Genomic DNA, 23438 nt, shown 5'->3' on the forward strand with positions numbered 1-23438 from the left:
GACCATATGACGTCACAACCACTTAAAATCTGCTTTTTGTTCATTCTTTCATGCAATTTCAGATGAAGTTCGTGCGTGACGTCATTTTTCGCTCTTAGCGGAGCGAGTTTCTTTGTTCGCTTGGTTAATTGTTTGATCACACGTGACTTACCTCACTCTCAAAAACGACTTCCTCGCTTTGAAGTGGACTCTTTGTTACTTCAATTCTAAGAGATATGGTCAAGTGAGTGTGTGGGACTCTAACTGAAGGTTATTTGAGAGCACCTAATAAATGCAGCATTAACTTATACAGTTTGTTGATCAAAAAATGTAACATCTCGTCCTTATTTTTTTGGTCTGTCCTTTACTGTTTTTCTTTTTGAGACTGCAGATGTACGAAATTTTTGCGGCTTTTTTTCTGGCAATCTGCCAGCTATGTTTGTTATTGATAGTAGCCCCTGTATTCTTTAATTAAGGAACAGGAGTATCTCTAACTACGACATGAAATAAATTAGTTCGCACTTTTAATTTTTTTTACAAAAATCATATTTCATCTTCAATTACTCTTGAAATAGGTTCGAAGCAATTCTTGTAAACGTGTTGGTCATTTGTATAACAATTCAGTCAGGTTTTTATTTAATAAGTTGGTCAAAGGGGTTTTTAGTTGTTGCTTTGTTTTATGTTAAGTTGATTGCCAATTAAATGTGATTTTGATCACATTAATTAACTGATTTTAGAAGTTGCTTAAAGTTTTGCAGTTCGAATGTTTTATGACAAAATTATTGGCCCTTTTGAAATAACATTTGTTTGCTCTCGAAAGAAATTTGAAGCAATTATTGTAAACGTTTTTCTCTTTTTGTGCAAAATGTTTGCCTCAATGTTTTGATTTTTCGGGTGATATTTGCGCCCTTGACTTTTCGTTTTGTTTGATCTCTATCTCATAAGTGTCAGCAGGTGAACTCAAATGGCGGCAATTTGTTTTTGAAAACTCAAAAGAGAGTTGCAGCAATATTGGTGCAATGAAAAGAAAATTTGAAGCCACCAATGGCGAATTTAGATACTCGTTCTTTTCTTTCGACCAAGCAGGTTTTAATAGATTTGAGCTCCCACTAGTCGTTCGAGAGCCATGCTTCCAAATTGTTTTGGCTGTGTTTTGTTTTTATAATTCCAATCGGGGTTTTGGGAGTCAACGGCGGCTATTTTCCGGCAATCTGCCAAGCTATTACTGGTCTTCTCTTGTTTTTTACATTTCAAAGATTTTGAATTGTATTGGGGCGCTGTCTTTTAAGATCTGTTCACACATTTTCATGATTTTTGAGGTCAAATTGGAGTAGTAATGTTGGTCACGCCGAAACAGGAAGTGAATTGAAAAAGCGAGTAGTTTTTGCGGCGTGCATATTTTTTGCTCGAATTTTAAAGTAGAGTGAGAAAACGGTGTTTGAGCGAAAATTCGATTTCTCGCTAGTTTTTTTTGTTCACATGCGGCTTTTTGACATTGATTTTGTTTTTTATCTGATTTTTAGAAATGGTTTTGAGAATTCACTCATAGTCTGCTATAGGTTTAGTTTTTTTTAGTCAATGAAAATTATTTGAATTGTAGGTCAGGACTTGTCCTGCTATGTTTTAATTCGTCAAGACTTTTTAAAGACCATATGACGTCACAACCACTTAAAATCTGCTTTTTGTTCATTCGTTCATGCAATTTTAGCTGAAGTTCGTGCGTGACGTCATTTTTCGCTCTTAGCGGAGCGAGTTTCTTTGTTCGCTTGGTTAATTGTTTGATCACATGTGACTTACCTCACTCTCAAAAATGACTTCCTCGCTTTGAAGTGGACTCTTTGTTACTTTAATTCAAAGAGATAAGGTCAAGTGAGTGTGTGTTACTCTAACTTAAGGCTATTTGAGAGCACCTAATAAAGGCAGCATTAACTTATACAGTTTGTTCATCAAAAAATGTAGCATCTCGTCCTTATTTTTTTGGTCTGTCTTTTACTGTTTTTTTTTGAGACTGCAGATGTAAGAAATTTTTGCGGCTTTCTTTCTGGCAATCTGCCACCTATGTTTGTTATTGATAGTAGCCCCTGTGTTCTTTAATTAAGGAACAGGAGTATCTCTAACTACGACATGAAATAAATTAGTTCGCACTTTTAATTTTTTTTACAAAAATCATATTTCATCTTCAATTACTCTTGAAATAGGTTCGAAGCAATTCTTGTAAACGTGTTGGTCATTTGTATAACAATTCAGTCAGGTTTTTATTTAATAAGTTGGTCAAAGGGGTTTTTAGTTGTTGCTTTGTTTTATGTTAAGTTGATTGCCAATTAAATGTGATTTTGATCACATTAATTAACTGATTTTAGAAGTTGCTTAAAGTTTTGCAGTTCGAATGTTTTATGACAAAATTATTGGCCCTTTTGAAATAACATTTGTTTGCTCTCGAAAGAAATTTGAAGCAATTATTGTAAACGTTTTTCTCTTTTTGTGCAAAATGTTTGCCTCAATGTTTTGATTTTTCGGGTGATATTTGCGCCCTTGACTTTTCGTTTTGTTTGATCTCTATCTCATAAGTGTCAGCAGGTGAACTCAAATGGCGGCAATTTGTTTTTGAAAACTCAAAAGAGAGTTGCAGCAATATTGGTGCAATGAAAAGAAAATTTGAAGCCACCAATGGCGAATTTAGATACTCGTTCTTTTCTTTCGACCGAAGCAGGTTTTAATAGATTTGAGCTCCCACTAGTCGTTCGAGAGCCATGCTTCCAAATTGTTTTGGCTGTGTTTTGTTTTTATAATTCCAATCGGGGTTTTGGGAGTCAACGGCGGCTATTTTCCGGCAATCTGCCAAGCTATTACTGGTCTTCTCTTGTTTTTTACATTTCAAAGATTTTGAATTGTATTGGGGCGCTGTCTTTTAAGATCTGTTCACACATTTTCATGATTTTTGAGGTCAAATTGGAGTAGTAATGTTGGTCACGCCGAAACAGGAAGTGAATTGAAAAAGCGAGTAGTTTTTGCGGCGTGCATATTTTTTGCTCGAATTTTAAAGTAGAGTGAGAAAACGGTGTTTGAGCGAAAATTCGATTTCTCGCTAGTTTTTTTTGTTCACATGCGGCTTTTTGACATTGATTTTGTTTTTTATCTGATTTTTAGAAATGGTTTTGAGAATTCACTCATAGTCTGCTATAGGTTTAGTTTTTTTTAGTCAATGAAAATTATTTGAATTGTAGGTCAGGACTTGTCCTGCTATGTTTTAATTCGTCAAGACTTTTTAAAGACCATATGACGTCACAACCACTTAAAATCTGCTTTTTGTTCATTCGTTCATGCAATTTTAGCTGAAGTTCGTGCGTGACGTCATTTTTCGCTCTTAGCGGAGCGAGTTTCTTTGTTCGCTTGGTTAATTGTTTGATCACATGTGACTTACCTCACTCTCAAAAATGACTTCCTCGCTTTGAAGTGGACTCTTTGTTACTTTAATTCAAAGAGATAAGGTCAAGTGAGTGTGTGTTACTCTAACTTAAGGCTATTTGAGAGCACCTAATAAAGGCAGCATTAACTTATACAGTTTGTTCATCAAAAAATGTAGCATCTCGTCCTTATTTTTTTGGTCTGTCTTTTACTGTTTTTTTTTGAGACTGCAGATGTAAGAAATTTTTGCGGCTTTCTTTCTGGCAATCTGCCACCTATGTTTGTTATTGATAGTAGCCCCTGTGTTCTTTAATTAAGGAACAGGAGTATCTCTAACTACGACATGAAATAAATTAGTTCGCACTTTTAATTTTTTTACAAAAATCATATTTCATCTCCAATTACTCTTGAAATAGGTTCGAAGCAATTTTTGTAAATGTGTTGGTCATTTGTATAACAATTCAGTCAGGTTTTTATTTAATAAGTTGGTCAAAGGTGTTTTTAGTTGTTGCGTTGTTTTATGTTAAGTTGATTGCCAATTAAATGATTGCAGCATTAACTTATACAGATTTTTTATCAAAAAAATGTAACATCTCGTCCTTATTTTTTTGGTCTGTCTTTTACTCTTTTTCTTTTTGAGACTGCAGATGTACGAATTTTTTGCGGCTTTTTTTCTGGCAATCTGCCAGCTATGTTTGTTATTGATAGTAGCCCCTGTATTCTTTAATTAAGGAACAGGACTATCTCTAACTACGACATGAAATAAATTAGTTCGCACTTTTAATTTTTTTACAAAAATCATATTTCATCTTCAAGTACTCTTGAAATAGGTTCGAAGCAATTCTTGTAAACGTGTTGGTCATTTGTATAACAATTCAGTCAGGTTTTTTTTTTAATAAGTTGGTCAAAGGGGTTTTTAGTTGTTGCTTTGTTTTATGTTAAGTTGATTGCCAATTAAATGATTGCAGCATTAACTTATACAGATTTTTTATCAAAAAAATGTAACATCTCGTCCTTATTTTTTTTGGTCTGTCTTTTACTCTTTTTCTTTTTGAGACTGCAGATTTACGAAATTTTTGCTGCTTTTTTTCTGGCAATCTGCCAGCTTTGTTTTTTATTGATAGTAGCCCCTGTATTCTTTAATTAAGGAACAGGAGTATCTCTAACTACGACATGAAATAAATTAGTTCGCACTTTGTTTTTTTACAAAAATCATATTTCATCTTCAAGTACTCTTTATTTTAAAGTAGAGTGAGAAAACGGTGTTTGAGCGAAAATTCGATTTCTCGCTAGTTTTTTTTGTTCACATGCGGCTTTTTGACATTGATTTTGTTTTTTATCTGATTTTTAGAAATGGTTTTGAGAATTCACTCATAGTCTGCTATAGGTTTAGTTTTTTTAGTCAATGAAAATTATTTGAATTGTAGGTCAGGACTTGTCCTGCTATGTTTTAATTCGTCAAGACTTTTTAAAGACCATATGACGTCACAACCACTTAAAATCTGCTTTTTGTTCATTCGTTCATGCAATTTTAGCTGAAGTTCGTGCGTGACGTCATTTTTCGCTCTTAGCGGAGCGAGTTTCTTTGTTCGCTTGGTTAATTGTTTGATCACATGTGACTTACCTCACTCTCAAAAATGACTTCCTCGCTTTGAAGTGGACTCTTTGTTACTTTAATTCAAAGAGATAAGGTCAAGTGAGTGTGTGTTACTCTAACTTAAGGCTATTTGAGAGCACCTAATAAAGGCAGCATTAACTTATACAGTTTGTTCATCAAAAAATGTAGCATCTCGTCCTTATTTTTTTGGTCTGTCTTTACTGTTTTTTTTTGAGACTGCAGATGTAAGAAATTTTTGCGGCTTTCTTTCTGGCAATCTGCCACCTATGTTTGTTATTGATAGTAGCCCCTGTGTTCTTTAATTAAGGAACAGGAGTATCTCTAACTACGACATGAAACAAATTAGTTCGCACTTTTAATTTTTTTACAAAAATCATATTTCATCTCCAATTACTCTTGAAATAGGTTGGAAGCAATTCTTGTGAATGTGTTGGTCATTTGTATAACCATTCAGTCAGGTTTTTTTAATAAGTTGGTCAAAGGGGTTTTTAGTTGTTGCTTTGTTTTATGTTAAGTTGATTGCCAATTAAATGTGATTTTGATCACATTAATTAATTGATTATAGAAGTTGCTTAAAGTTTTGCAGTTCGAATGTTTTATAACAAATCTATTGGCCCTTTTGAAATAACATTTATTTGCTCTCGAAAGAAATTTGAAGCAAGTATTGTAAACGTTTTTCTCTTTTTATCCAAAATTTTTGCCTCAATGTTTTGGTTTTTCGGGTGATATTTGCGCCCTTGACTTTTCGTTTTGTTTGATCTCTATCTCATAAGTGTCAGCAGGTGAACTCAAATGGCGGCAATTCGTTTTAGAAAACTCAAAAGAGAGTTGCAGCAAAATTGGTGCAATGAAAAGAAAATTTGAAGCCACCAATGGTGAATTTAGATACTCGTTCTTTTCTTTCGACCGAAGCAGGTTTTAATAGATTTGAGCTCCCACTAGTCGTTCGAGAGCCATGCTTCCAAATTGTTTTGGCTGTGTTTTGTTTTTATAATCCCAATCGGGGTTTTGGGAGTCAACGGCGGCTATTTTCCGGCAATCTGCCAAGCTATTATTGGCCTTCTTCTGTTTTCATTTCAAGATTTTTGTTACAATTATTATGACTTCGCACTCACTTCAATTCTGCTTCGTCCAATCTTTCTTGCAATTTCAACTGAATTGTGTGCTGATGTCGTTTTCCGTCTTAGTGGAGTGATTTTTTGTTCTTTCGCTTTAATAAATTTTGTTCACCTGTGAATTGCCTCACTCTCAAAGCTGACTGTGCTCACTTTCAAACGGACTTTGCTTACTTTTATCGAGGGAGCTGAGGTCAACTGAATTTATGTCAATCAAATGAAAGGTTATTAGTGGGCAGCTATTAACAACAGCATATCTGTTGTACCATTTTTTCTAAGTCAAAATTGGACATCTCTAGTTGCTTAAAAAGTGAAATCTTGTCTCTTTTTTATCTTTTTCTTCAGTTCTACGAAGTTATCGCATATTGTCGATTTGCCCGATACTTTTAATAGCTGCAATCGCGACTGCTGGGTGATAAGTTTTTGTTGCCTTTGTAATAAAGCTTAAGGGAGCCCATTGAAAGTTACAACTCGATGGCTAAAAGTTTGTGTAACTTCGACGTTATGTTTTTCATCAATTAGTAATGAGCTTTGCGTGCTTTTTTGTTCTTTTTGTTGTCATTGCATTTATCTTCATTAATGACTGGTCCTATCGGGTTTATTGGGCAAAAGTGATCTCTTTCAATAGTTCAAATTGATAGTTAATTGTTTTTGCTACTTGGAAAAATTAGTAAAATAATGGGGTTTTTTTCTCAGTTCCCTATTTTCTTGTTAATAGCTCTATTAGAGAGCTATTTTTGACGTTCTTTGGTTTTTACTTCGTCTTCAAGATTTTTGTTGCCACCATATGAAGTCAGTCTCGTAAAATGTTTTTTTTGGTCCATTCGTTCTTACATTTTCAGCTGAATTGAGTGCGTGCTGTTGTTTTCACTATTAGTGGAGCAAGTTTTTTGTTTTGTCTTTTAATTTGTTTAGCCTGTGATTTGCCCCTCACGCTCAAAAAGGACTGTCATCACTTTCAAAATGTATTTGCTTACTTTAATTGAAGGAGCTAATGTCAACTGAGTTTGTCAATCTAATTAAAGATTATTTGAGGGCGGCTAATAACAGCAACATATCAGTTATACCATTTCTTCTAAGTGACAAAGGACATCTCAGTAATTGCCAAAAATGCTGAAATCTCGTCGGTATTCTTTCATTAATAGCCGCCCTCATCTTCTCAGCCGGCTATTATTGCGCTCGTCAAACTTTTTTTCGCTTTACCATTTTGCCGCTTTTTCGACATTTTGCGTGAAATCTTTTCGACTTCTCTAGGCTAGTTTCTCTCTTCTCTCATTCTGCTAAAAGTGAATTTGAACATCAGTTGCTAAGCAAAGCAATTCAAAATGAACAGAGTCGGTATAAAAAATTGAAGTCAGAAATAGAAACGGGATAAACCCATAAAGCCCAATTTTAGATGCCCGCTATTTGAACATCGTTCCTATAGGTCTTAGTTACCATCTCTAATGCTTATTGGTATTGATAGTAGCCCCTGTAGCCTCTCTCTAAGAAACAGAAGTATGTTCAACTACGAAATGCCATCAAAATAAATCGGACTTAAAAAATTTTTTTTTTTTACAAAAATCTTTTTTTTTCAATATCTTCTATTCTTTCAATCCCAATCATGCTTATTGGAATCAACTGCGGCTATTTTCCGGCAATCTGCCGGGTATGTTTATTTTTTTGAGACTATAAAGCTATCGCAATTACTTTCTGACAATCAGTCAGCTATTTTTAATAGCTGCAAGTGCGATTGATTTATTCTTGGCCTCTCCTTCTCGTTTTTGTGCTTTGGAAGAGGAGTTTTGGAAATAAAGGAATTTTATGCTAAAGCATATCTTTGTTAATTGAAGTTTTGATTTCTTTCTTTTCGAAGGTTTACTTCGCTTTCGAACGTTATTCGTTAGAATGTTTGATACTTAGTGTGTTAATTATGTTCTGTAGATAGTAACCTATGGTAATGTTTTAGGTCGTTTCGCATTTGAAAGTTTTGACCCCACGCTCTCCTCCCTGTCCAAACTACTACCACCCCCAGTTACCTCTCCTCCAAAATACCTCCACGCACACATCCAAGTTTTCTGCAACCCCCCTCACTTCTGCTCCCCAGCTTTTCAGCTGAATTGAGAAAAAAATTGACTTCTTTTATCAGGCAATACACTGCTGATTTTGTTTTTTCTCTTTGATATCTATTTTGTTTATAAGTTTTTCACGGTTAATTTTGCACGAGTCTGTGAGTTGTTTACGGCATTGTACCGGTTATGTTTTAGTTCGTCGTCACTTTTCTACGATCTGTGATATCACGCTCTCTTAAAATCCGCATTTATTCCTACATTCATGCAATAATTCGACTGACTTGCGTGAGTGGCGTCCTTTTTCCGGCAAAGAAATTTTTTGTTAAGCTGGGCGTCAATATTTGGCAGTTTTGCAGTCCCTAATTCTAAAGCAATTGGACTTAACAAAATCTTTTTTTCTCGAAGACATTTTTGGTGTTTTCATTGGCACATTGAGACAGGTCTTTAAAGCTATCGCAGCTATTTTCTGGCAATATACCAGCTATTTTCTAATTTTCCCGGAACCCTTAAGGCCACGGAGTAACGTCTTTAGTGTGACATTAGGGAACGGAGTTTTATGTTAGCGAATGGCGTTAGCGCTGATGACACGTTAAAAGAGAATCCGAGCTTTAAAAAATTTTGAAAGATTTTTTTTTATGTTGAAAATATTTCATTTGCATGAGGACTGCAATAGTTGTTTGCAAAAGTTCGCCGTATATAGATAATTCCATCTTTTCTGTGGTGAAAGATTTTGCCATAATTTTGGTGCCTTTTGTAGCATGAAATCAGAATTTAACCTGATTTTAGGCTATTGCCATGTGTATATGTAGTTGCCCTCAAGATTGTAATAGCTTTATTTACGCCATTTGTCAATAGAAATTAGTGACGATGGACTTAGGGGCGATAAAAAGGAACATAACTAATCATTAATCCATTTATCTCACGCATTAAACTGTAATTGTAGTTGGCATTGTTTACTTGCCTATTTGTTTGTTTGTGTTTAGAATTTGTCCATCTACCTGGTCCAACTGTATGAGATGGAGTCTGGCCTGAATGCGACTGTTAATCGCGTGTCTGAGCAGTATTACACTGGGCTGGAAAGACTGGCTTTGCTAAAAGGTATTTAACAACCCCGCCCCGGGTTACGGTTCAGACAACATAACGGCTCGTTAAGCCGACTCTTATCTTAGATATCCTAATTTTTTACTTCGATTTTATGTCCAAACTAGAATTTTTGCATGTTTCCACCATCGTAATTGGAACTAAGAATTGGATTGAATTGGTTTATAAAATTTGCCATAAAAGACATTTTGGGCAAATTAATTTTTTTCTGAGTTGACTTGGCTCGCCTAATAATGTAAAATGGTCTTGTTTATGCCGTTGAGAAATGAATGCGGCTAATGTGTACAATAAATCATTTTGAAGATTTGTTGACAAATTTTTCCTTTTTTTATCTGTTTTAGTAGACTGTCGATTTCAACTTTATAAGGAGTTGTTACCGATAATTTTATTTTAATATTTTCATTTTAGTTTAATATCTAGATCAGTTTCTAGAGCGCTGAATATGCAATTGTTTGGGTATCTGTGATTAGTCTATAAGGATGCCTTTAAAAATTTGATGTTCAATGTCTGTATCATCAAAGAAAATTCTCTCTCTATAAAACTTCTCGGTGAACAGACTCATAGATTATGTTTGGTTGTTAATTGTTTCTAGATTACTTTTTACAATTATTTCGATATTTATTCGGGACTATTTTGTCTGGGACTGTTTTGTCTGTTTTGTTGGACTATTTTGTCTGGTCGGGGAAAATTTTGCAATTTGGGACTATTTTGTCTGGGACTGTTTTGTCCGGACACGAACTTCTCGGTTCAGATTTTCTTTTCGGCTCCGCGGGATGTTTTCACAATTCGTTCTTGTTGAACGAATTTCTGACAAAGCATGTAATTGCAGGTCGTCTGGTGCGAATGGAAGAAATTGTGGTTTTACGAGAGTCTCTGGGGATATATTGGTCATCTTTTTGTTCCTCGTTTATTACTTAATCAATCCTACCTGTTTGTGAAAGGATGGCTAAGTAATCAATACAGGATTACTTCTGGGTAACGTTTAACCAAACGATGGATGTCGGAATTAAAATGGATCTGAAAGGCTGAAGAGAGCATGTCAGCGCAAAATGTTGGAAGATGTTTGACAGATAAAGTTAAAGGAGCGCAATCGATTGAAACATTTTTAAGACTTGTCAATCAGATTCTAAGTTGGGAAGCAAACTTCAGTAAGAAGTGAATAATTGGTTTTAAAAGCAAATAATTTTCTGGAGCCTAATTTTGTGATTCGATTAAAATTTTCTTGGCGGTATCCGCTTGTTAACATGTTCCTATCTGGTTACAAGACTGGTGCCACGATTATCTAATCATGAAATAAGCCACAATCAATATGCCACAATTAATTGGAATATGAAGTGAAACAAGAGTGATCGGCATTGGCTCTGCTTTGTACATGAAGTGTTCCAACCCTTCAAATATACATTTTTAATAGTAGTACGAGGGGAAACTTAATACGGGAACAGACGAGAATAATTGCTAATAAATTAATGGATCTCTGCACAGAACTGAAAATGTGGTAGTCTCAGTGCAGATTCCCTGTTTAATCAAAAACAATGCTAGAATTCCATTGGTTATGAACTTGAAATTCTGCATGTAATGAGAAAATTTAGGGAATGAAAATAAAAACTTGGGGGTTATGATCAGTGCAAATGTAAAAGAGCTGGGCAATGCAGGAAAATGCCACAAAAAAACTGAATTTCTTGAATTGTTTATAGAAACAAGCAGTTAGAATTGTCAATAGAAACAAGCAGTTAGAATTGTCAATAGAAACAAGCAGTTATAATTGTCAATAGAAACAAGCTGTTAGAGAGGCAACGTACGAACGTTACAATATTATAGCGCAAATTCTTTTAATCTTTAACTAACAAATTTAATAAGATTATTTTTATAGCTGCGAAGCTGTAAGCTGAGCGGAGCTGTATTGCAGTGCTCCTGGTTTTTTTGTTTCGTCGTCTGACGCTCTTTTTCGTTTTACATTTGTTCACACAGCAAAGCTGAAAAAGTCAAATTTTCTGAATGACTTCTTCCTCTCACTAACGGCATTTGCGCGCGTGACGTCATTTCTCACTCGCTTTAGCGAAAGTTTTTAGGTTATTTGCGTGATTAGATTATGATCATACGTGACTTACCTCACTCAATAAAATGACTTTGCACTTTAAAACTTAAGTTTAATTTGAATTAGTTTAAGTTCAAAAGAACTCATATGTGCAGTAAAGCTCCCTAATAAAAGGCTTCTGTGGAATGAATTTCAACAAGCTTTATTAATAGCCGCCCTCATCTTCTCAGCCGGCTATTATAGCGCTCCTATTTTTTTTTACTTCGTCGAACTTTTTTTCGCTTTACCATCTTGCCGCTTTGTCGACATTTTGCGTGAAATCTTTTTGACTTCTCTAGGCTAGTTTCTCTCTTCTCTCATTCTGCTAATAGTCATTTTGAACATCAGTTGCTCAGCAAAGCAATTCAAAATGAACAGAGTCAGTATAAAAAATTGGAGTCAGAAATAGAAACGGGATAAACCCATATAGCCCAATTTTAGATGCCCGCTAATTGAACGTCGTTCCTATAAGTCTTAGTTACCATCTCTAATGCTTATTGGTATTGATAGTAGCCCCTGTAGCCTTTCTCTAAGAAACAGAAGTATGTTCAACTACGAAATGCCATCAAAATAAATCGGACTTAAAAATGTTTTTGTACAAAAATCTTTTTTTTTTCAATATCTTCAATTCTTTCAATCCCAATCATGCTTATTGGAATCAACGCCGGCTTTTTTCCGACAATCTGCTGGGTATGTTTAATTTATCGCTAAATGTTTTTTACATAGTTTTTTGAGCGGCGTCGATTTTCCAATTTAGATCTGTATCTGTTTCTATCTGTATTATACGGCACGCAGGTCTATTGTTTCGCAGCTATTCCGGCAATCTGCCGGCTATGTTACAAACACACAAAAACAATGCACAAAAATATTTTACTCAGAGTAAATTAACTAATTATGCGTGTGCTATTTGCAGGTCAAGATAGATTTTTGTGGTCTGAATGTTGTTTTGATATGATTTCGTTACGGGAAAATGCTTCTGGTTTTTTTGAGAGTCGATCAGCTAAAAACTCGTCAACTGTTTGCGTTTTCTTCGGAGTTTTTTTTACTCAGATTCCTTTGTATCATGCAATTTTTATCATAGGATGTACTAATGGCTACAATAGCGATTACTGTGCGGTGTTATTATTGGACTTAATTTTTTAATTGCTCTCAAACAAAGTTTTTAGCAATTATATTAGTCCTGTGGGTCTTTATGCGATTTTTCGCTTGACCGATTTTTCGTCTGACGCTTTTGACTTTTCGTCCTCAAAAACGGGATATACAGGTAGCGCGCAGTGGGAATTAAGTGCTCTTAGAGCCTTTCATTTCTGTTTCAGCTCAGACTGTTTTGGAGACTTATACTTATGGTGTGAATGGCGGTTCTGAGAAGTTAAAGACACCCCAGCTGTTGACCACCCCACCACTATTGCCCCGACCGCGCTGTTCCCTCCTCCACCCCACTGTTGCCCTTCCCCCTCCCTCACCCCATCAGCCCCCCCCCCGTGGCTACGTTCGAACAACCGATCGCTAAAAACACGCATTTTTATACTAATTTTCACAAAAATTTTATGCGTTTTGAAATTTGTCATTTTTTGAGTGTTTTCAGCCCTAGGTGTCAATGAACCTTGTCTTGGGTTTTATTATAGGTTATTGCATAGTTTCTAGTGGTAGTGGCATTTCAACTTTTTAAAATTACGATTTTTTAGCATTTTGTCAAAACGTGCAATTTTTCATTTTTTGACATTTTTCATTATTCACGTCTTTGTAGACGCAGGGGTCATTATTCCCGTCTTTGTACAGATTCACGTCTTCTATCTGTATTATACGGCACGCAGGTCTATTGTTTCGCAGCTATTCCGGCAATCTGCCGGCTATGTTACAAACACACAAAAACAATGCACAAAAATATTTTACTCAGAGTAAATTAACTAATTATGCGTGTGCTATTTGCAGGTCAAGATAGATTTTTGTGGTCTGAATGTTGTTTTGATATGATTTCGTTACGGGAAAATGCTTCTGGTTTTTTTGAGAGTCGATCAGCTAAAAACTCGTCAACTGTTTGCGTTTTCTTTGGAGTTTTTTTACTCAGATTCCTTTGTATCATGCAATTTTTATCATGGGATGTACTAATGGCTACAATAGCGATTACTGAGCGGTGTTATTATTGGACTTAATTTTTTAATTGCTCTCAAACAAAGTTTTTAGCTATTATATTAGTCCTGTGGGTCTTTATGCGATTTTTCGCTTGACCGATTTTTCGTCTGACGCTTTTGACTTTTCGTCCTCAAAAACGGGATATACAGGTAGCGCGCAGTGGGCATTAAGTGCTCTTAGAGCCTTTCATTTCTGTTTCAGCTCAGACTGTTTTGGAGACTTATACTTATGGTGTGAATGGCGGTTCTGAGAAGTTGAAGACACCCCAGCTGTTGACCACCCCACCACTATTGCCCCGACCGCGCTGTTCTCTCCTCCACCCCACTGTTGCCCTTCCCCCTCCCTCACCCCATCAGCCCCCCCCCGTGGCTACGTTCGAACAACCGATCGCTAAAAACACGCATTTTTATACTAATTTTCACAAAAATTTTATGCGTTTTGAAATTTGTCATTTTTTGAGTGTTTTCAGCCCTAGGTGTCAATGAACCTTGTCTTGGGTTTTATTATAGGTTATTGCATAGTTTCTAGTGGTAGTGGCATTTCAACTTTTTAAAATTACGATTTTTTAGCATTTTGTCAAAACGTGCAATTTTTCATTTTTTGACATTTTTCATTATTCACGTCTTTGTAGACGCAGGGGTCATTATTCCCGTCTTTGTACAGATTCACGTCTTCTATCTGTATTATACGGCACGCAGGTCTATTGTTTCGCAGCTATTCCGGCAATCTGCCGGCTATGTTACAAACACACAAAAACAATGCACAAAAATATTTTACTCAGAGTAAATTAACTAATTATGCGTGTGCTATTTGCAGGTCAAGATAGATTTTTGTGGTCTGAATGTTGTTTTGATATGATTTCGTTACGGGAAAATGCTTCTGGTTTTTTTGAGAGTCGATCAGCTAAAAACTCGTCAACTGTTTGCGTTTTCTTCGGAGTTTTTTTACTCAGATTCCTTTGTATCATGCAATTTTTATCATAGGATGTACTAATGGCTACAATAGCGATTACTGAGCGGTGTTATTATTGGACTTAATTTTTTAATTGCTCTCAAACAAAGTTTTTAGCAATTATATTAGTCCTGTGGGTCTTTATGCGATTTTTCGCTTGACCGATTTTTCGTCTGACGCTTTTGACTTTTCGTCCTCAAAAACGGGATATACAGGTAGCGCGCAGTGGGCATTAAGTGCTCTTAGAGCCTTTCATTTCTGTTTCAGCTCAGACTGTTTTGGAGACTTATACTTATGGTGTGAATGGCGGTTCTGAGAAGTTAAAGACACCCCAGCTGTTGACCACCCCACCACTATTGCCCCGAACGCGCTGTTCCCTCCTCCACCCCACTGTTGCCCTTCCCCCTCCCTCACCCCATCAGCCCCCCCGTGGCTACGTTCGAACAACCGATCGCTAAAAACACGCATTTTTATACTAATTTTCACAAAAATTTTATGCGTTTTGAAATTTGTCATTTTTTGAGTGTTTTCAGCCCTAGGTGTCAATGAACCTTGTCTTGGGTTTTATTATAGGTTATTGCATAGTTTCTAGTGGTAGTGGCATTTCAACTTTTTAAAATTACGATTTTTTAGCATTTTGTCAAAACGTGCAATTTTTCATTTTTTGACATTTTTCATTATTCACGTCTTTGTAGACGCAGGGGCCAGAAAACGTCCTTCAGGTTTTGATATTAAGTCACTGAAAATATTTTATATTTCGTGGGATGGCTTTCATTTTTTTAATATGACAGATTTTAGCAATTTTTTTGTATAAAACTTAACCACATAAACTCCTCTAGGGTTTGATTATAGTTTAATGCATAGCTTCTAGATGTTATTGAATGTTTTTCTGGATTTTAATATCAGCAATTTTTGAAACAATTTTTGCAATTTTTTCAAGTTTTTTCAAAATCTTTTTGAATTTTTTATCATTCTTTCTGGCACCAGGGTCTTAGGAACCTCAACCAAGGCTTGATGATAAGCTTTTGCATAGGTTATAGAGTTAATGGAATGGTTATCAATATTTCAATAACTCCAGCTTTAGCAATATTTTGATAAAATTTAATTTTTTTCAGGTTTTCTGAAAATTTTTTTCGTGTTCCAAGTTTATGGATCTCAATGACCCAGTGAAACTATTTAAAGCTTGAGATAGGGATACTGGATAGTCTCTTGAGACAATGGAATGTTTTTCAAATACTTTAATATCTTGAATTTTAGCAAGATTTTGTTAAAATTTGCGATTGTTTTCAAATTTTTTGAATATTTTTGTCCCTTTCTGAGTTTAGCGATCATTCCTGGCCAACGAAGCTTTCAAGTCTTTCAGATGGATTACCTGACATAACTCTAGAGACAAAAAATATTTTTGAACATTTTTACTGCAAAATCTGGAAGCTTTACAAATTTTTTAAAATATCAGTTTTTTATATGATTTTTTTTTACTAAAAAGGCTAGAAAACTACAAGCTTTTGAGTCAAATCAAGCTAAAACTGGCCTCACTAAACCGTGGCTAGCTGCTGATGAAGTCAACCGCTTACTGATCGTTTGAGAGCAATTCGCCCGACGTTAGTCGGTTATGTTTAATTTTGTCTTCAGAGTTTTTGTTATGAGCATAAGCGCACTTCAAATCAGCTTTCGTTCATTCGTTCAAAATTTTTCTACTAAATTGCGTGTGCGACGTCTGTGTAATTCGACGTTGTTTGAGGGCAGCCTTGTATGAGTCTAAATCAGTTGGAAACATTACCACAGGTGGTAGAAAAACGAATTTGTGTGTTCAATTTCTCGGGTTTCATTCTTTTCGTTAGTGTTTTGAAGCTAAGGTTCTGACTTTCCGACAGGCAGACATTTTCTGACAATTTGCCAGCTATATTTTGACTGGCGATCTTACAAAAATCTGCTCTGACTCCTTGCTGACAGAAATTGCTATTTGGCAAACATGTTATTGAATTTTCTGACATCCAGAATTGGTAATTTGCCACTATAAACATGTAGCGAGCAATTTGTTTATGAGAGGAATGACTGGGTAAAATAATTTGCTGGTTGCTTTAGATCACGAAATGAGGATAAGGTTCTTTAGAACACAGTGGCTTAGTCAAGCAAGTATTTGATAACTTGGGTATCATTTTTGTAAGGATATGTTTCACTTTGATTGCATCACAATCAAGGAATTTGACTTCCTTTTTCCTCTGTGTATGCGCTTGAGTTCGTTTTTGGTCAGTTTCTTTTCGTTTTGCTGGATAAATTTATTATATTCTGTTTTATCAGCATTTAACTCAATCAAGTGTGGTAAAAAACAATTGAGTACTTCGTTTTTCAAAGCTTCAAAATGTTGCATGTTACTAGGTTCTGATTGTGTTAAAATTACAGGGTCATCATCATACCGAAAATTTAGCTTTTTGTGATATCTGAGTCATATACGTAAAGGTTGGACAGAAATTGACCAAGTGTGTACCCTGTGGAACTTCCTGCTATAAATCAATCCAATCAGAGGTTTTGTTGTCGGCCACGTCGTATCAATGATATTATGTGTAGTAACGTATCATAGACTCATGATGCTTCAGGTTTTCAAAATGCGACCGGTACTGACGCTGCTGAAAGTTTCGAACAGCAGTACAATCGCATACCGGCTATCAGATTAATGATAGAGAACTCCACAGACAAATGCACCGCGGGCTCTACTCTTGAGTCGAAGTACGATGACGAAGTCCAAGCTGTCAATCAAAATGCCAAGTTGGTCCTCGATGGTATGGAACGCAAAAAGTCGGTAAGTTGTTGTAGCATTACATTTACGACAAAGTTTGCATCGAATGTTGGATGCAATGGTAATTTTTGCATAAAATTCTATTTCACCAGTTTCCTTGAAATGAATTTGTATAATCAATAGCCGCCCTCATTTCAGGCGGCTATTATAGTGGGCCTATTCTTACGACTCCAAGAGGAGTGTTGGGTTTTTTATAGACGCCGTCAACCTCTCGAGGGCTGTTATTTTTCAATTGTATTGGGGCGCTGTCTTTTTCATTACTCGCAAACAAAATTTTAGCAATTACATTAGATATGTGGTCTTTTTTAATGCGATTTTCTGCTTGACGGTTTTTCCGTCCTCAAGAACGGGAGGTATAAACATGCAAAGCCCTGAGGGCGTTACGTGACTGAGGAGCTCTCTTAGAGCCTTACGCCTTGCTAGTTTTTAAGTATGCGTTTCACCAAAACTGTTTTGAGGAGACATTGCACTCTCTGAAGGGTGGAATCACGCGATAATTTTGACACCCTGAGTCGCCCCGCCCGGCCACACCCTCCTCAACCTGGCGGTTTGGAGCCCCCTCTCGACCATCCTCCCAACCCTGTCCCCCCTGGTCGCTTGATCGTCAACCCCACCGAGAGATCACTGGTGCGCACCTCAGTGGGGTTGTAGGATGTTGCGCCGTAAAATATTTCTAAGCTACAGCCCCTCTAAATTAATTTGCCCGTTTTGTGCCTACCAGTTTTGAACAAAGAAAAAAATGGTATATAAAAGAGATAAGGTCAACTGTGTGTATGTCATTCTAATTGAAGTATATTTCCTGAGCAGTTATACAGATTCTTAATCAAAATATAACCTCGCAACAATTAATAAAAAATTCTTTTTTCTGTTATCTTTTTTTACTGTGGATCTACAAAGGTATCGGAGCTATTTTGTGGCAATATGTAGCTATGTTTTCGCTTACTGCTTTTGATTGCTGTTTCATCAACAAAGTAAATTTTGGAGCCTTTATTTTCAGTTGCCCTTATCTTTACTACAGTCTACTATTGCAACGCTATTTTTTACAATCCAAAGGTTTTTGATTGTTAATAGCCGCCCTCATCTTCTCAGCCGGCTATTATAGCGCTCCTATTTTTTTTTACTTCGTCGAATAAAAAAATGTTTCGCTTTACCTCATTTTGCCGCCTTTTCAACATTTTCCGTGAAATCTTTTTGACTTCTCTAGGCTAGTTTCTCTCTTCTCTCATTCTGCTAAAAGTGATTTTGAACATCAGTTGCTCAGCAAAGCAATTCAAAATGAACAGAGTCAGTATAAAAAATTGAAGTCAGAAATAGAAACGGGATAAACCCATAAAGCCCAATTTTAGATGCCCGCTATTTGAACGTCGGTCCTATAAGTATTAGTTACCTCTCTCTAGTACTTATTGTTATTGATAGTAGCCCCTGTAGCCTCTCTCTAAGAAACAGAAGTATGTTCAACTACGAAATGCCATCAAAATAAATAGGACTTAAAAAAATGTTTTTGTACAAAAATCTTTTTTTTCAATATCTTCTGTTATTTCAATCCCAATCATGCTTATTGGAATCAACGGCGGCTATTTTCCGGCAATCTGCCGGGTATGTTTTTGGTGCTGTCTTTTCTGTAAGATATGTTTAATAGCTGATCTTCTGAGACGGCTTTTATAGCGCTCCTATTTTTTTTTTTACTTCGTCGAACTTTTTTTCGCTTTACCCAATTTGCCGCTTTTTCGACATTTTGCGTGAAATCTTTTTGACTTCTCTAGGCTAGTTTCACTCTTCTGTCATTCTGCTCAAAGTCCTTTTAAACAGCAGCTGCTCAGCAAATAAATTCAAAATGAAGAGTCAGTATTGAAAAAATCAAAGTCAGAAATAGAAACGGGATAAACCCATAAAGCTCATTTTTAGATGCCCGGAACTTGAACTTTGTTCTCATAAGTTTTATTTACTATCTACAATGCTTATTGGTATTGATACTAGACCCTGTAGCCACCCAGTGAGAGACAGGAGTAGGTTCAATTACGAAATGACATCAAAATAAATCGAACTTGAAAATGTTTTTGTACAAAAATCAATTTTTGTTGATATTTTCTTTTCTTTCAATCCCAATAGAGTTTTGGGAATCAACGGCGGCTATTTTTCGGCAATCTGCCGGGTTTGTTCACATTTTAGACGACTGTAAGCAATCAAAACGGAATAAACAGGTGAGAGTGGTCTTAAGGTTGCATTACAGTCCACAAGCTGGCTATGCTAGTCTTCACAGCTTAGTGTACTGAAATCGCTTGAAATGACCGAAATTCACGGCGACAAGGTTTTTTTTGAAATTTTTGAACCCAAGTGAAGCAATTTTTTGTGTTTTTTTCTTTTTTGTTTATTAATAGCCTTCGTCAGCCTCTCAACGGCTATTATTTATGCGTTCTCCTTTTTTTAATTCGCTTTACCTTTTGATCACGTTTTTTGGTTTACGTAAGTAATGATTTTCGCGTTTGACTCGTGACTTACCCCACCCACTGTTTCAACGGAATGGATTTTAAGTTCTGTGAATTATGCAATGTGTTGAATCCCGTCAATGTCAATGGAGCAAACTCGAAAGAAACGGGATAAACCAATAAAGCCCGGTCATTAAGTCATAGTACATTAAGTAATCAAAGTTCGTTCGAGCAATTGCTAGCTGACATCAGTATTAAGCGTAACAGCGCTCGTCTTAGAGGCTTAATTAAGTATAGTTTTAGAAGCTTATTGAAATTGCACGCCAATTATCAACAATTTTTGAAACTTGAGGAAAATTTCTATCTCCTTTTTTCTGTTGCAATCCCGATGTGCGTCATCCGTTTCAACGGTGGCTATTTTCTGGTAATCTGCTAGCTATGTTTGTTAATTAGGTAACAATTTGACGTTTGTCAGAGCTCTATGTTTTCTTGTGCATATTTTCTTTTTATGTCTGTTTTCTTTTGGTTTATAGGCATTGGTAATGCCACCTTCAAAGTATTCTAGTTTTTGAAAAATTTTACTTTTTCAATACTTTTAGTTTTTTAATTGATCTCGAACGAAGTTTGAAGCCATTTTTGTTAGCGCGCTGGTTTTTAGTGCACAATTTTCCTTCGACCCCTTTTGAGCTTTTTGTTCTAGAACATTGGTAGACTTCTTTTGTGACCTTTTCACACTTGTCTTCATGAGTTATGTCTTCATCTCAATTGCTCTCACTCCGAAGTGTTTTTTGCTTAAGTTTAAGCAATTGTAAGATACCAAATTACAAGGGCCTGTAGCCCACTGGTAAAGGGTTCTGTTAGTTACTTTGGTGGCACGTTGTTCAATTCCCTTCCTAGTCGGAGTTTTTACACCTATAAAGAAAAATTTAGTTAGGCTATTGCCGCTGAATTAAATCGCCGCGCCTGTCGTTCGAGATCAGTTTGTCCGACGTTGGTCGGTTAAGCTTGAGCATAGGTTAATGAGTTGATTTTAGCAGCGCAACTTGGTTTTTGAAGCCATTAACTTCGAAAACCCTACCAGCGTTTTTGAATTTTCAAGTTTTCACAGTTTTTTTTTGTTTTCTTGCTATATGAGCAAAAAGATCTCTAATAGCCTGCAATTTAATTGACTTGCAGATGTGGGCGTTATACAGTGTGTTTTAATGCCTTTAGTGGTAAAAAAAATTAACAAGTCGATTCTGGATTCTGAATTTTTAAAAAAGATTTTTTTAAGAATTTTAGTTTTGTGTTTCACGTTCAAGGGGGCCGATTTTTACTGCTGGAGATCGATTGGCTGCGTATATTCCTTATGAAATTTCTGAGCGTCTTGAGTTTGAGTATTTGACAGGAAACATTGGTTTTCAATACCTTAGCTCTACAAGAGTCTAGCATTTAGATGCTATTATTGATATCTTTCCCCAAGTTTGTAAAATCTTTTTGGTCGGTTTGAATGGCATTGAGCTTTTGGTCGGCTGATCGGCTTTAGGTCTCTGAGGTCGAGGATCTGGTCCAAGTCTCTTCAATAGAAAATATTGCGAACTAGTGATTGCGCTGAAGTTGAAGTTGGAACAGTTTTAAATCTGCGTCTTCTACTCATCAATCGGTTGTTATTAAGGTAATTTCCTTTATAAATCGCGTCACGTTTTTGTAATAGGCAGGTTTCTTGTGATAAGCTTTTTTTTCAATTTTTTGGCAAATTCAATTTTTTGGCAAATTCTTCTAATTGAGTCCCACGGTTGCCTGTAACTTTCTGAAAATTCTAATCAGCATTATTGAGCACAAATTAATTTCAGAAAAAACTTCATATGAAGACAGTTTTATTTCACCTATTTTCAAGGACATGTTCTGAATCCACACATCTATCTCTTTTTACCCAAAATTTTTAATTCAAAAATTGAAGAAATTCAAATGCATGAAATGTTTTATTCTGTTTCATCAGCCCTGTCTTCGGAAAATTAACGTATAACATCTATCACAACTCTATGTAAAAGTTGGATATCGATTTTTGTCCATTACTGTAAGTACAGTGATGTCCTTGAGCGAGCATTGAAAGGGTAATTAAGTTGAAATATGGGCATGATTAAGGTGATTCTTATCGCAATACTATTTCACTCACCTTCTATGCCCCCTGTTCAGTTCCGACCTCATTAACTATTCACTGATTTATCTCTAAGTAGACAGCTCTCTTCAACATCATGTCTGTCGCAATGTAGTTGAGGTCAATTTAAATAATTCAGTTTGTTGATTTTACTCCGGGATTATTTTGACGTAATATTGGGAAAGTAATTGGGTATAACTGTTGGAGTAACTGGGCTGTATAGGAAATGCGCTACTGTGTTTTCGGAAGAGGCGGTCTGGTCAGTTAGACAATCAGTTACATTAAAATTGAGATCAAAATCAAAGTCAGTTAAGTCATTAAATTCAAATTTTATTGTTCTTTAATAAGGGGTTACCTGCCTGTAGCCATTAGCTAGGTTATATTGGTATATTAATGGGATATATTCATTTGCACCGATTGTTTTTTGATGGTTGGCTCTTTTCATGGAGTCAAGGTGATAAAGGACAGTATAAGAAGTTTTGGTGCCATAACAGTCCCTTCTCCCTACCCCCACCGCCCCCACACAAGCTCCCAACTCCATGCCCTCGCCTCCACCAGTTTCTCTTGTACCCCCCACGCCCAATAAACAAGACACACTTCAAAAAATTTTGCGTTTTAACACCTACTTCTATATAATTTTAAAAAGCAATCAACTTCTGGTTTTTTGTTTTTAATTGCTCTCAAACAAAGTTTGTGGCAATCAGTTATAAAAATCCTGCGGTGTTTTTCAATGTGATTTGTTGCCCGACTGATTTTTTTGTCTGAAACTTTCGATTTTTCGTCCTCAAAAACGGGATAAACAGGTACGGCCCGGAAGCATTGAGTTCCCGTAAAGGCTTTGGCTTACTAGACTCAAAATATGCGAGATATATTCATGCCTTGAATGTTTTTAATAGCCGCAAAGCGATAGCGGCTATTATTGGAGACATCGTGGTTTTTTTTAGAATTCAAAGAGTTTGAATCGTATTGGGGCGCTGTCTTTTTTTTAAGATCTGTCACACATTTTCGTGATTTTTGAAGTCAAATTGGAGTAGTGACTTTGGTCACGCCGAAACAGGAAGTGGAGCGGAAAAGCGAGTGGTTTTGTGGCGTGAAATTTTTTCGCTCTAATTTTAAAGTAGAGTGACAAAACGGTGTTGAACAATGATTCACTTTCTCGCTAGTGGTTTTTTTGTTCACATGCGGCAATTCCACTTTGATTTTTACTGTTTTTTCCATTTTTTGGATCGGATTTTTTTGGAAATGGTTTTCCCAATCCATTCATAGTTCATTCCAGGCCTAGTTCTTTGTTTGAACCAATTTTTCATTTCTCGATAGTGGTTTTTTGTTCATGGCATTTTGGCGGATTTTCTGTTTTTTTATTTAATCTGATTTTTTCAGAAATGGTTTCCACAATTCGCGCATAGTCGGTTCTTGACCTAGTTTTTGGTTTAGTCAATGAAAATTCTTTCAATTGTACGTCAGGAAATGTCTTGTTATTTTTTTTTTGAATTAGTCGCCATTGATTTCAATCTCAGTCTCATTACTAACAGCTCTCATTTGCCTTTTAAAGCGGAGTAAATGATTGTCAGGTCGAATTAATACAATTTTTTAAAATCGTATTTTATGTCCTGCTATGTTTTTTACAATTCAAAGAATTTGAATTGTATTG

The 23438-nt window shown here is 35.9% G+C and overlaps 2 protein-coding genes across 2 annotated transcripts in view; both read left to right on the plus strand.

Moving 5' to 3' along the window:
* LOC142353881 (multidrug resistance-associated protein 1-like) overlaps positions 1 to 23438 on the plus strand; it is a 653144-nt gene that overhangs the window by 387562 nt on the left and 242144 nt on the right.
* LOC142354170 (laminin-like protein lam-2) overlaps positions 1 to 23438 on the plus strand; it is a 134898-nt gene that overhangs the window by 75788 nt on the left and 35672 nt on the right. Inside the window, 2 exon segments of the mRNA XM_075406432.1 lie at positions 9152 to 9266; positions 17025 to 17227. Of these exon segments, the coding sequence (XP_075262547.1) occupies positions 9152 to 9266; positions 17025 to 17227 (318 nt within the window).

The sequence above is a fragment of the Convolutriloba macropyga genome, chromosome 15, assembly GCF_964194025.1.
Source record: "Convolutriloba macropyga chromosome 15, txConMacr16.3, whole genome shotgun sequence".
Taxonomy (NCBI): Eukaryota; Metazoa; Xenacoelomorpha; order Acoela; family Convolutidae; genus Convolutriloba; species Convolutriloba macropyga.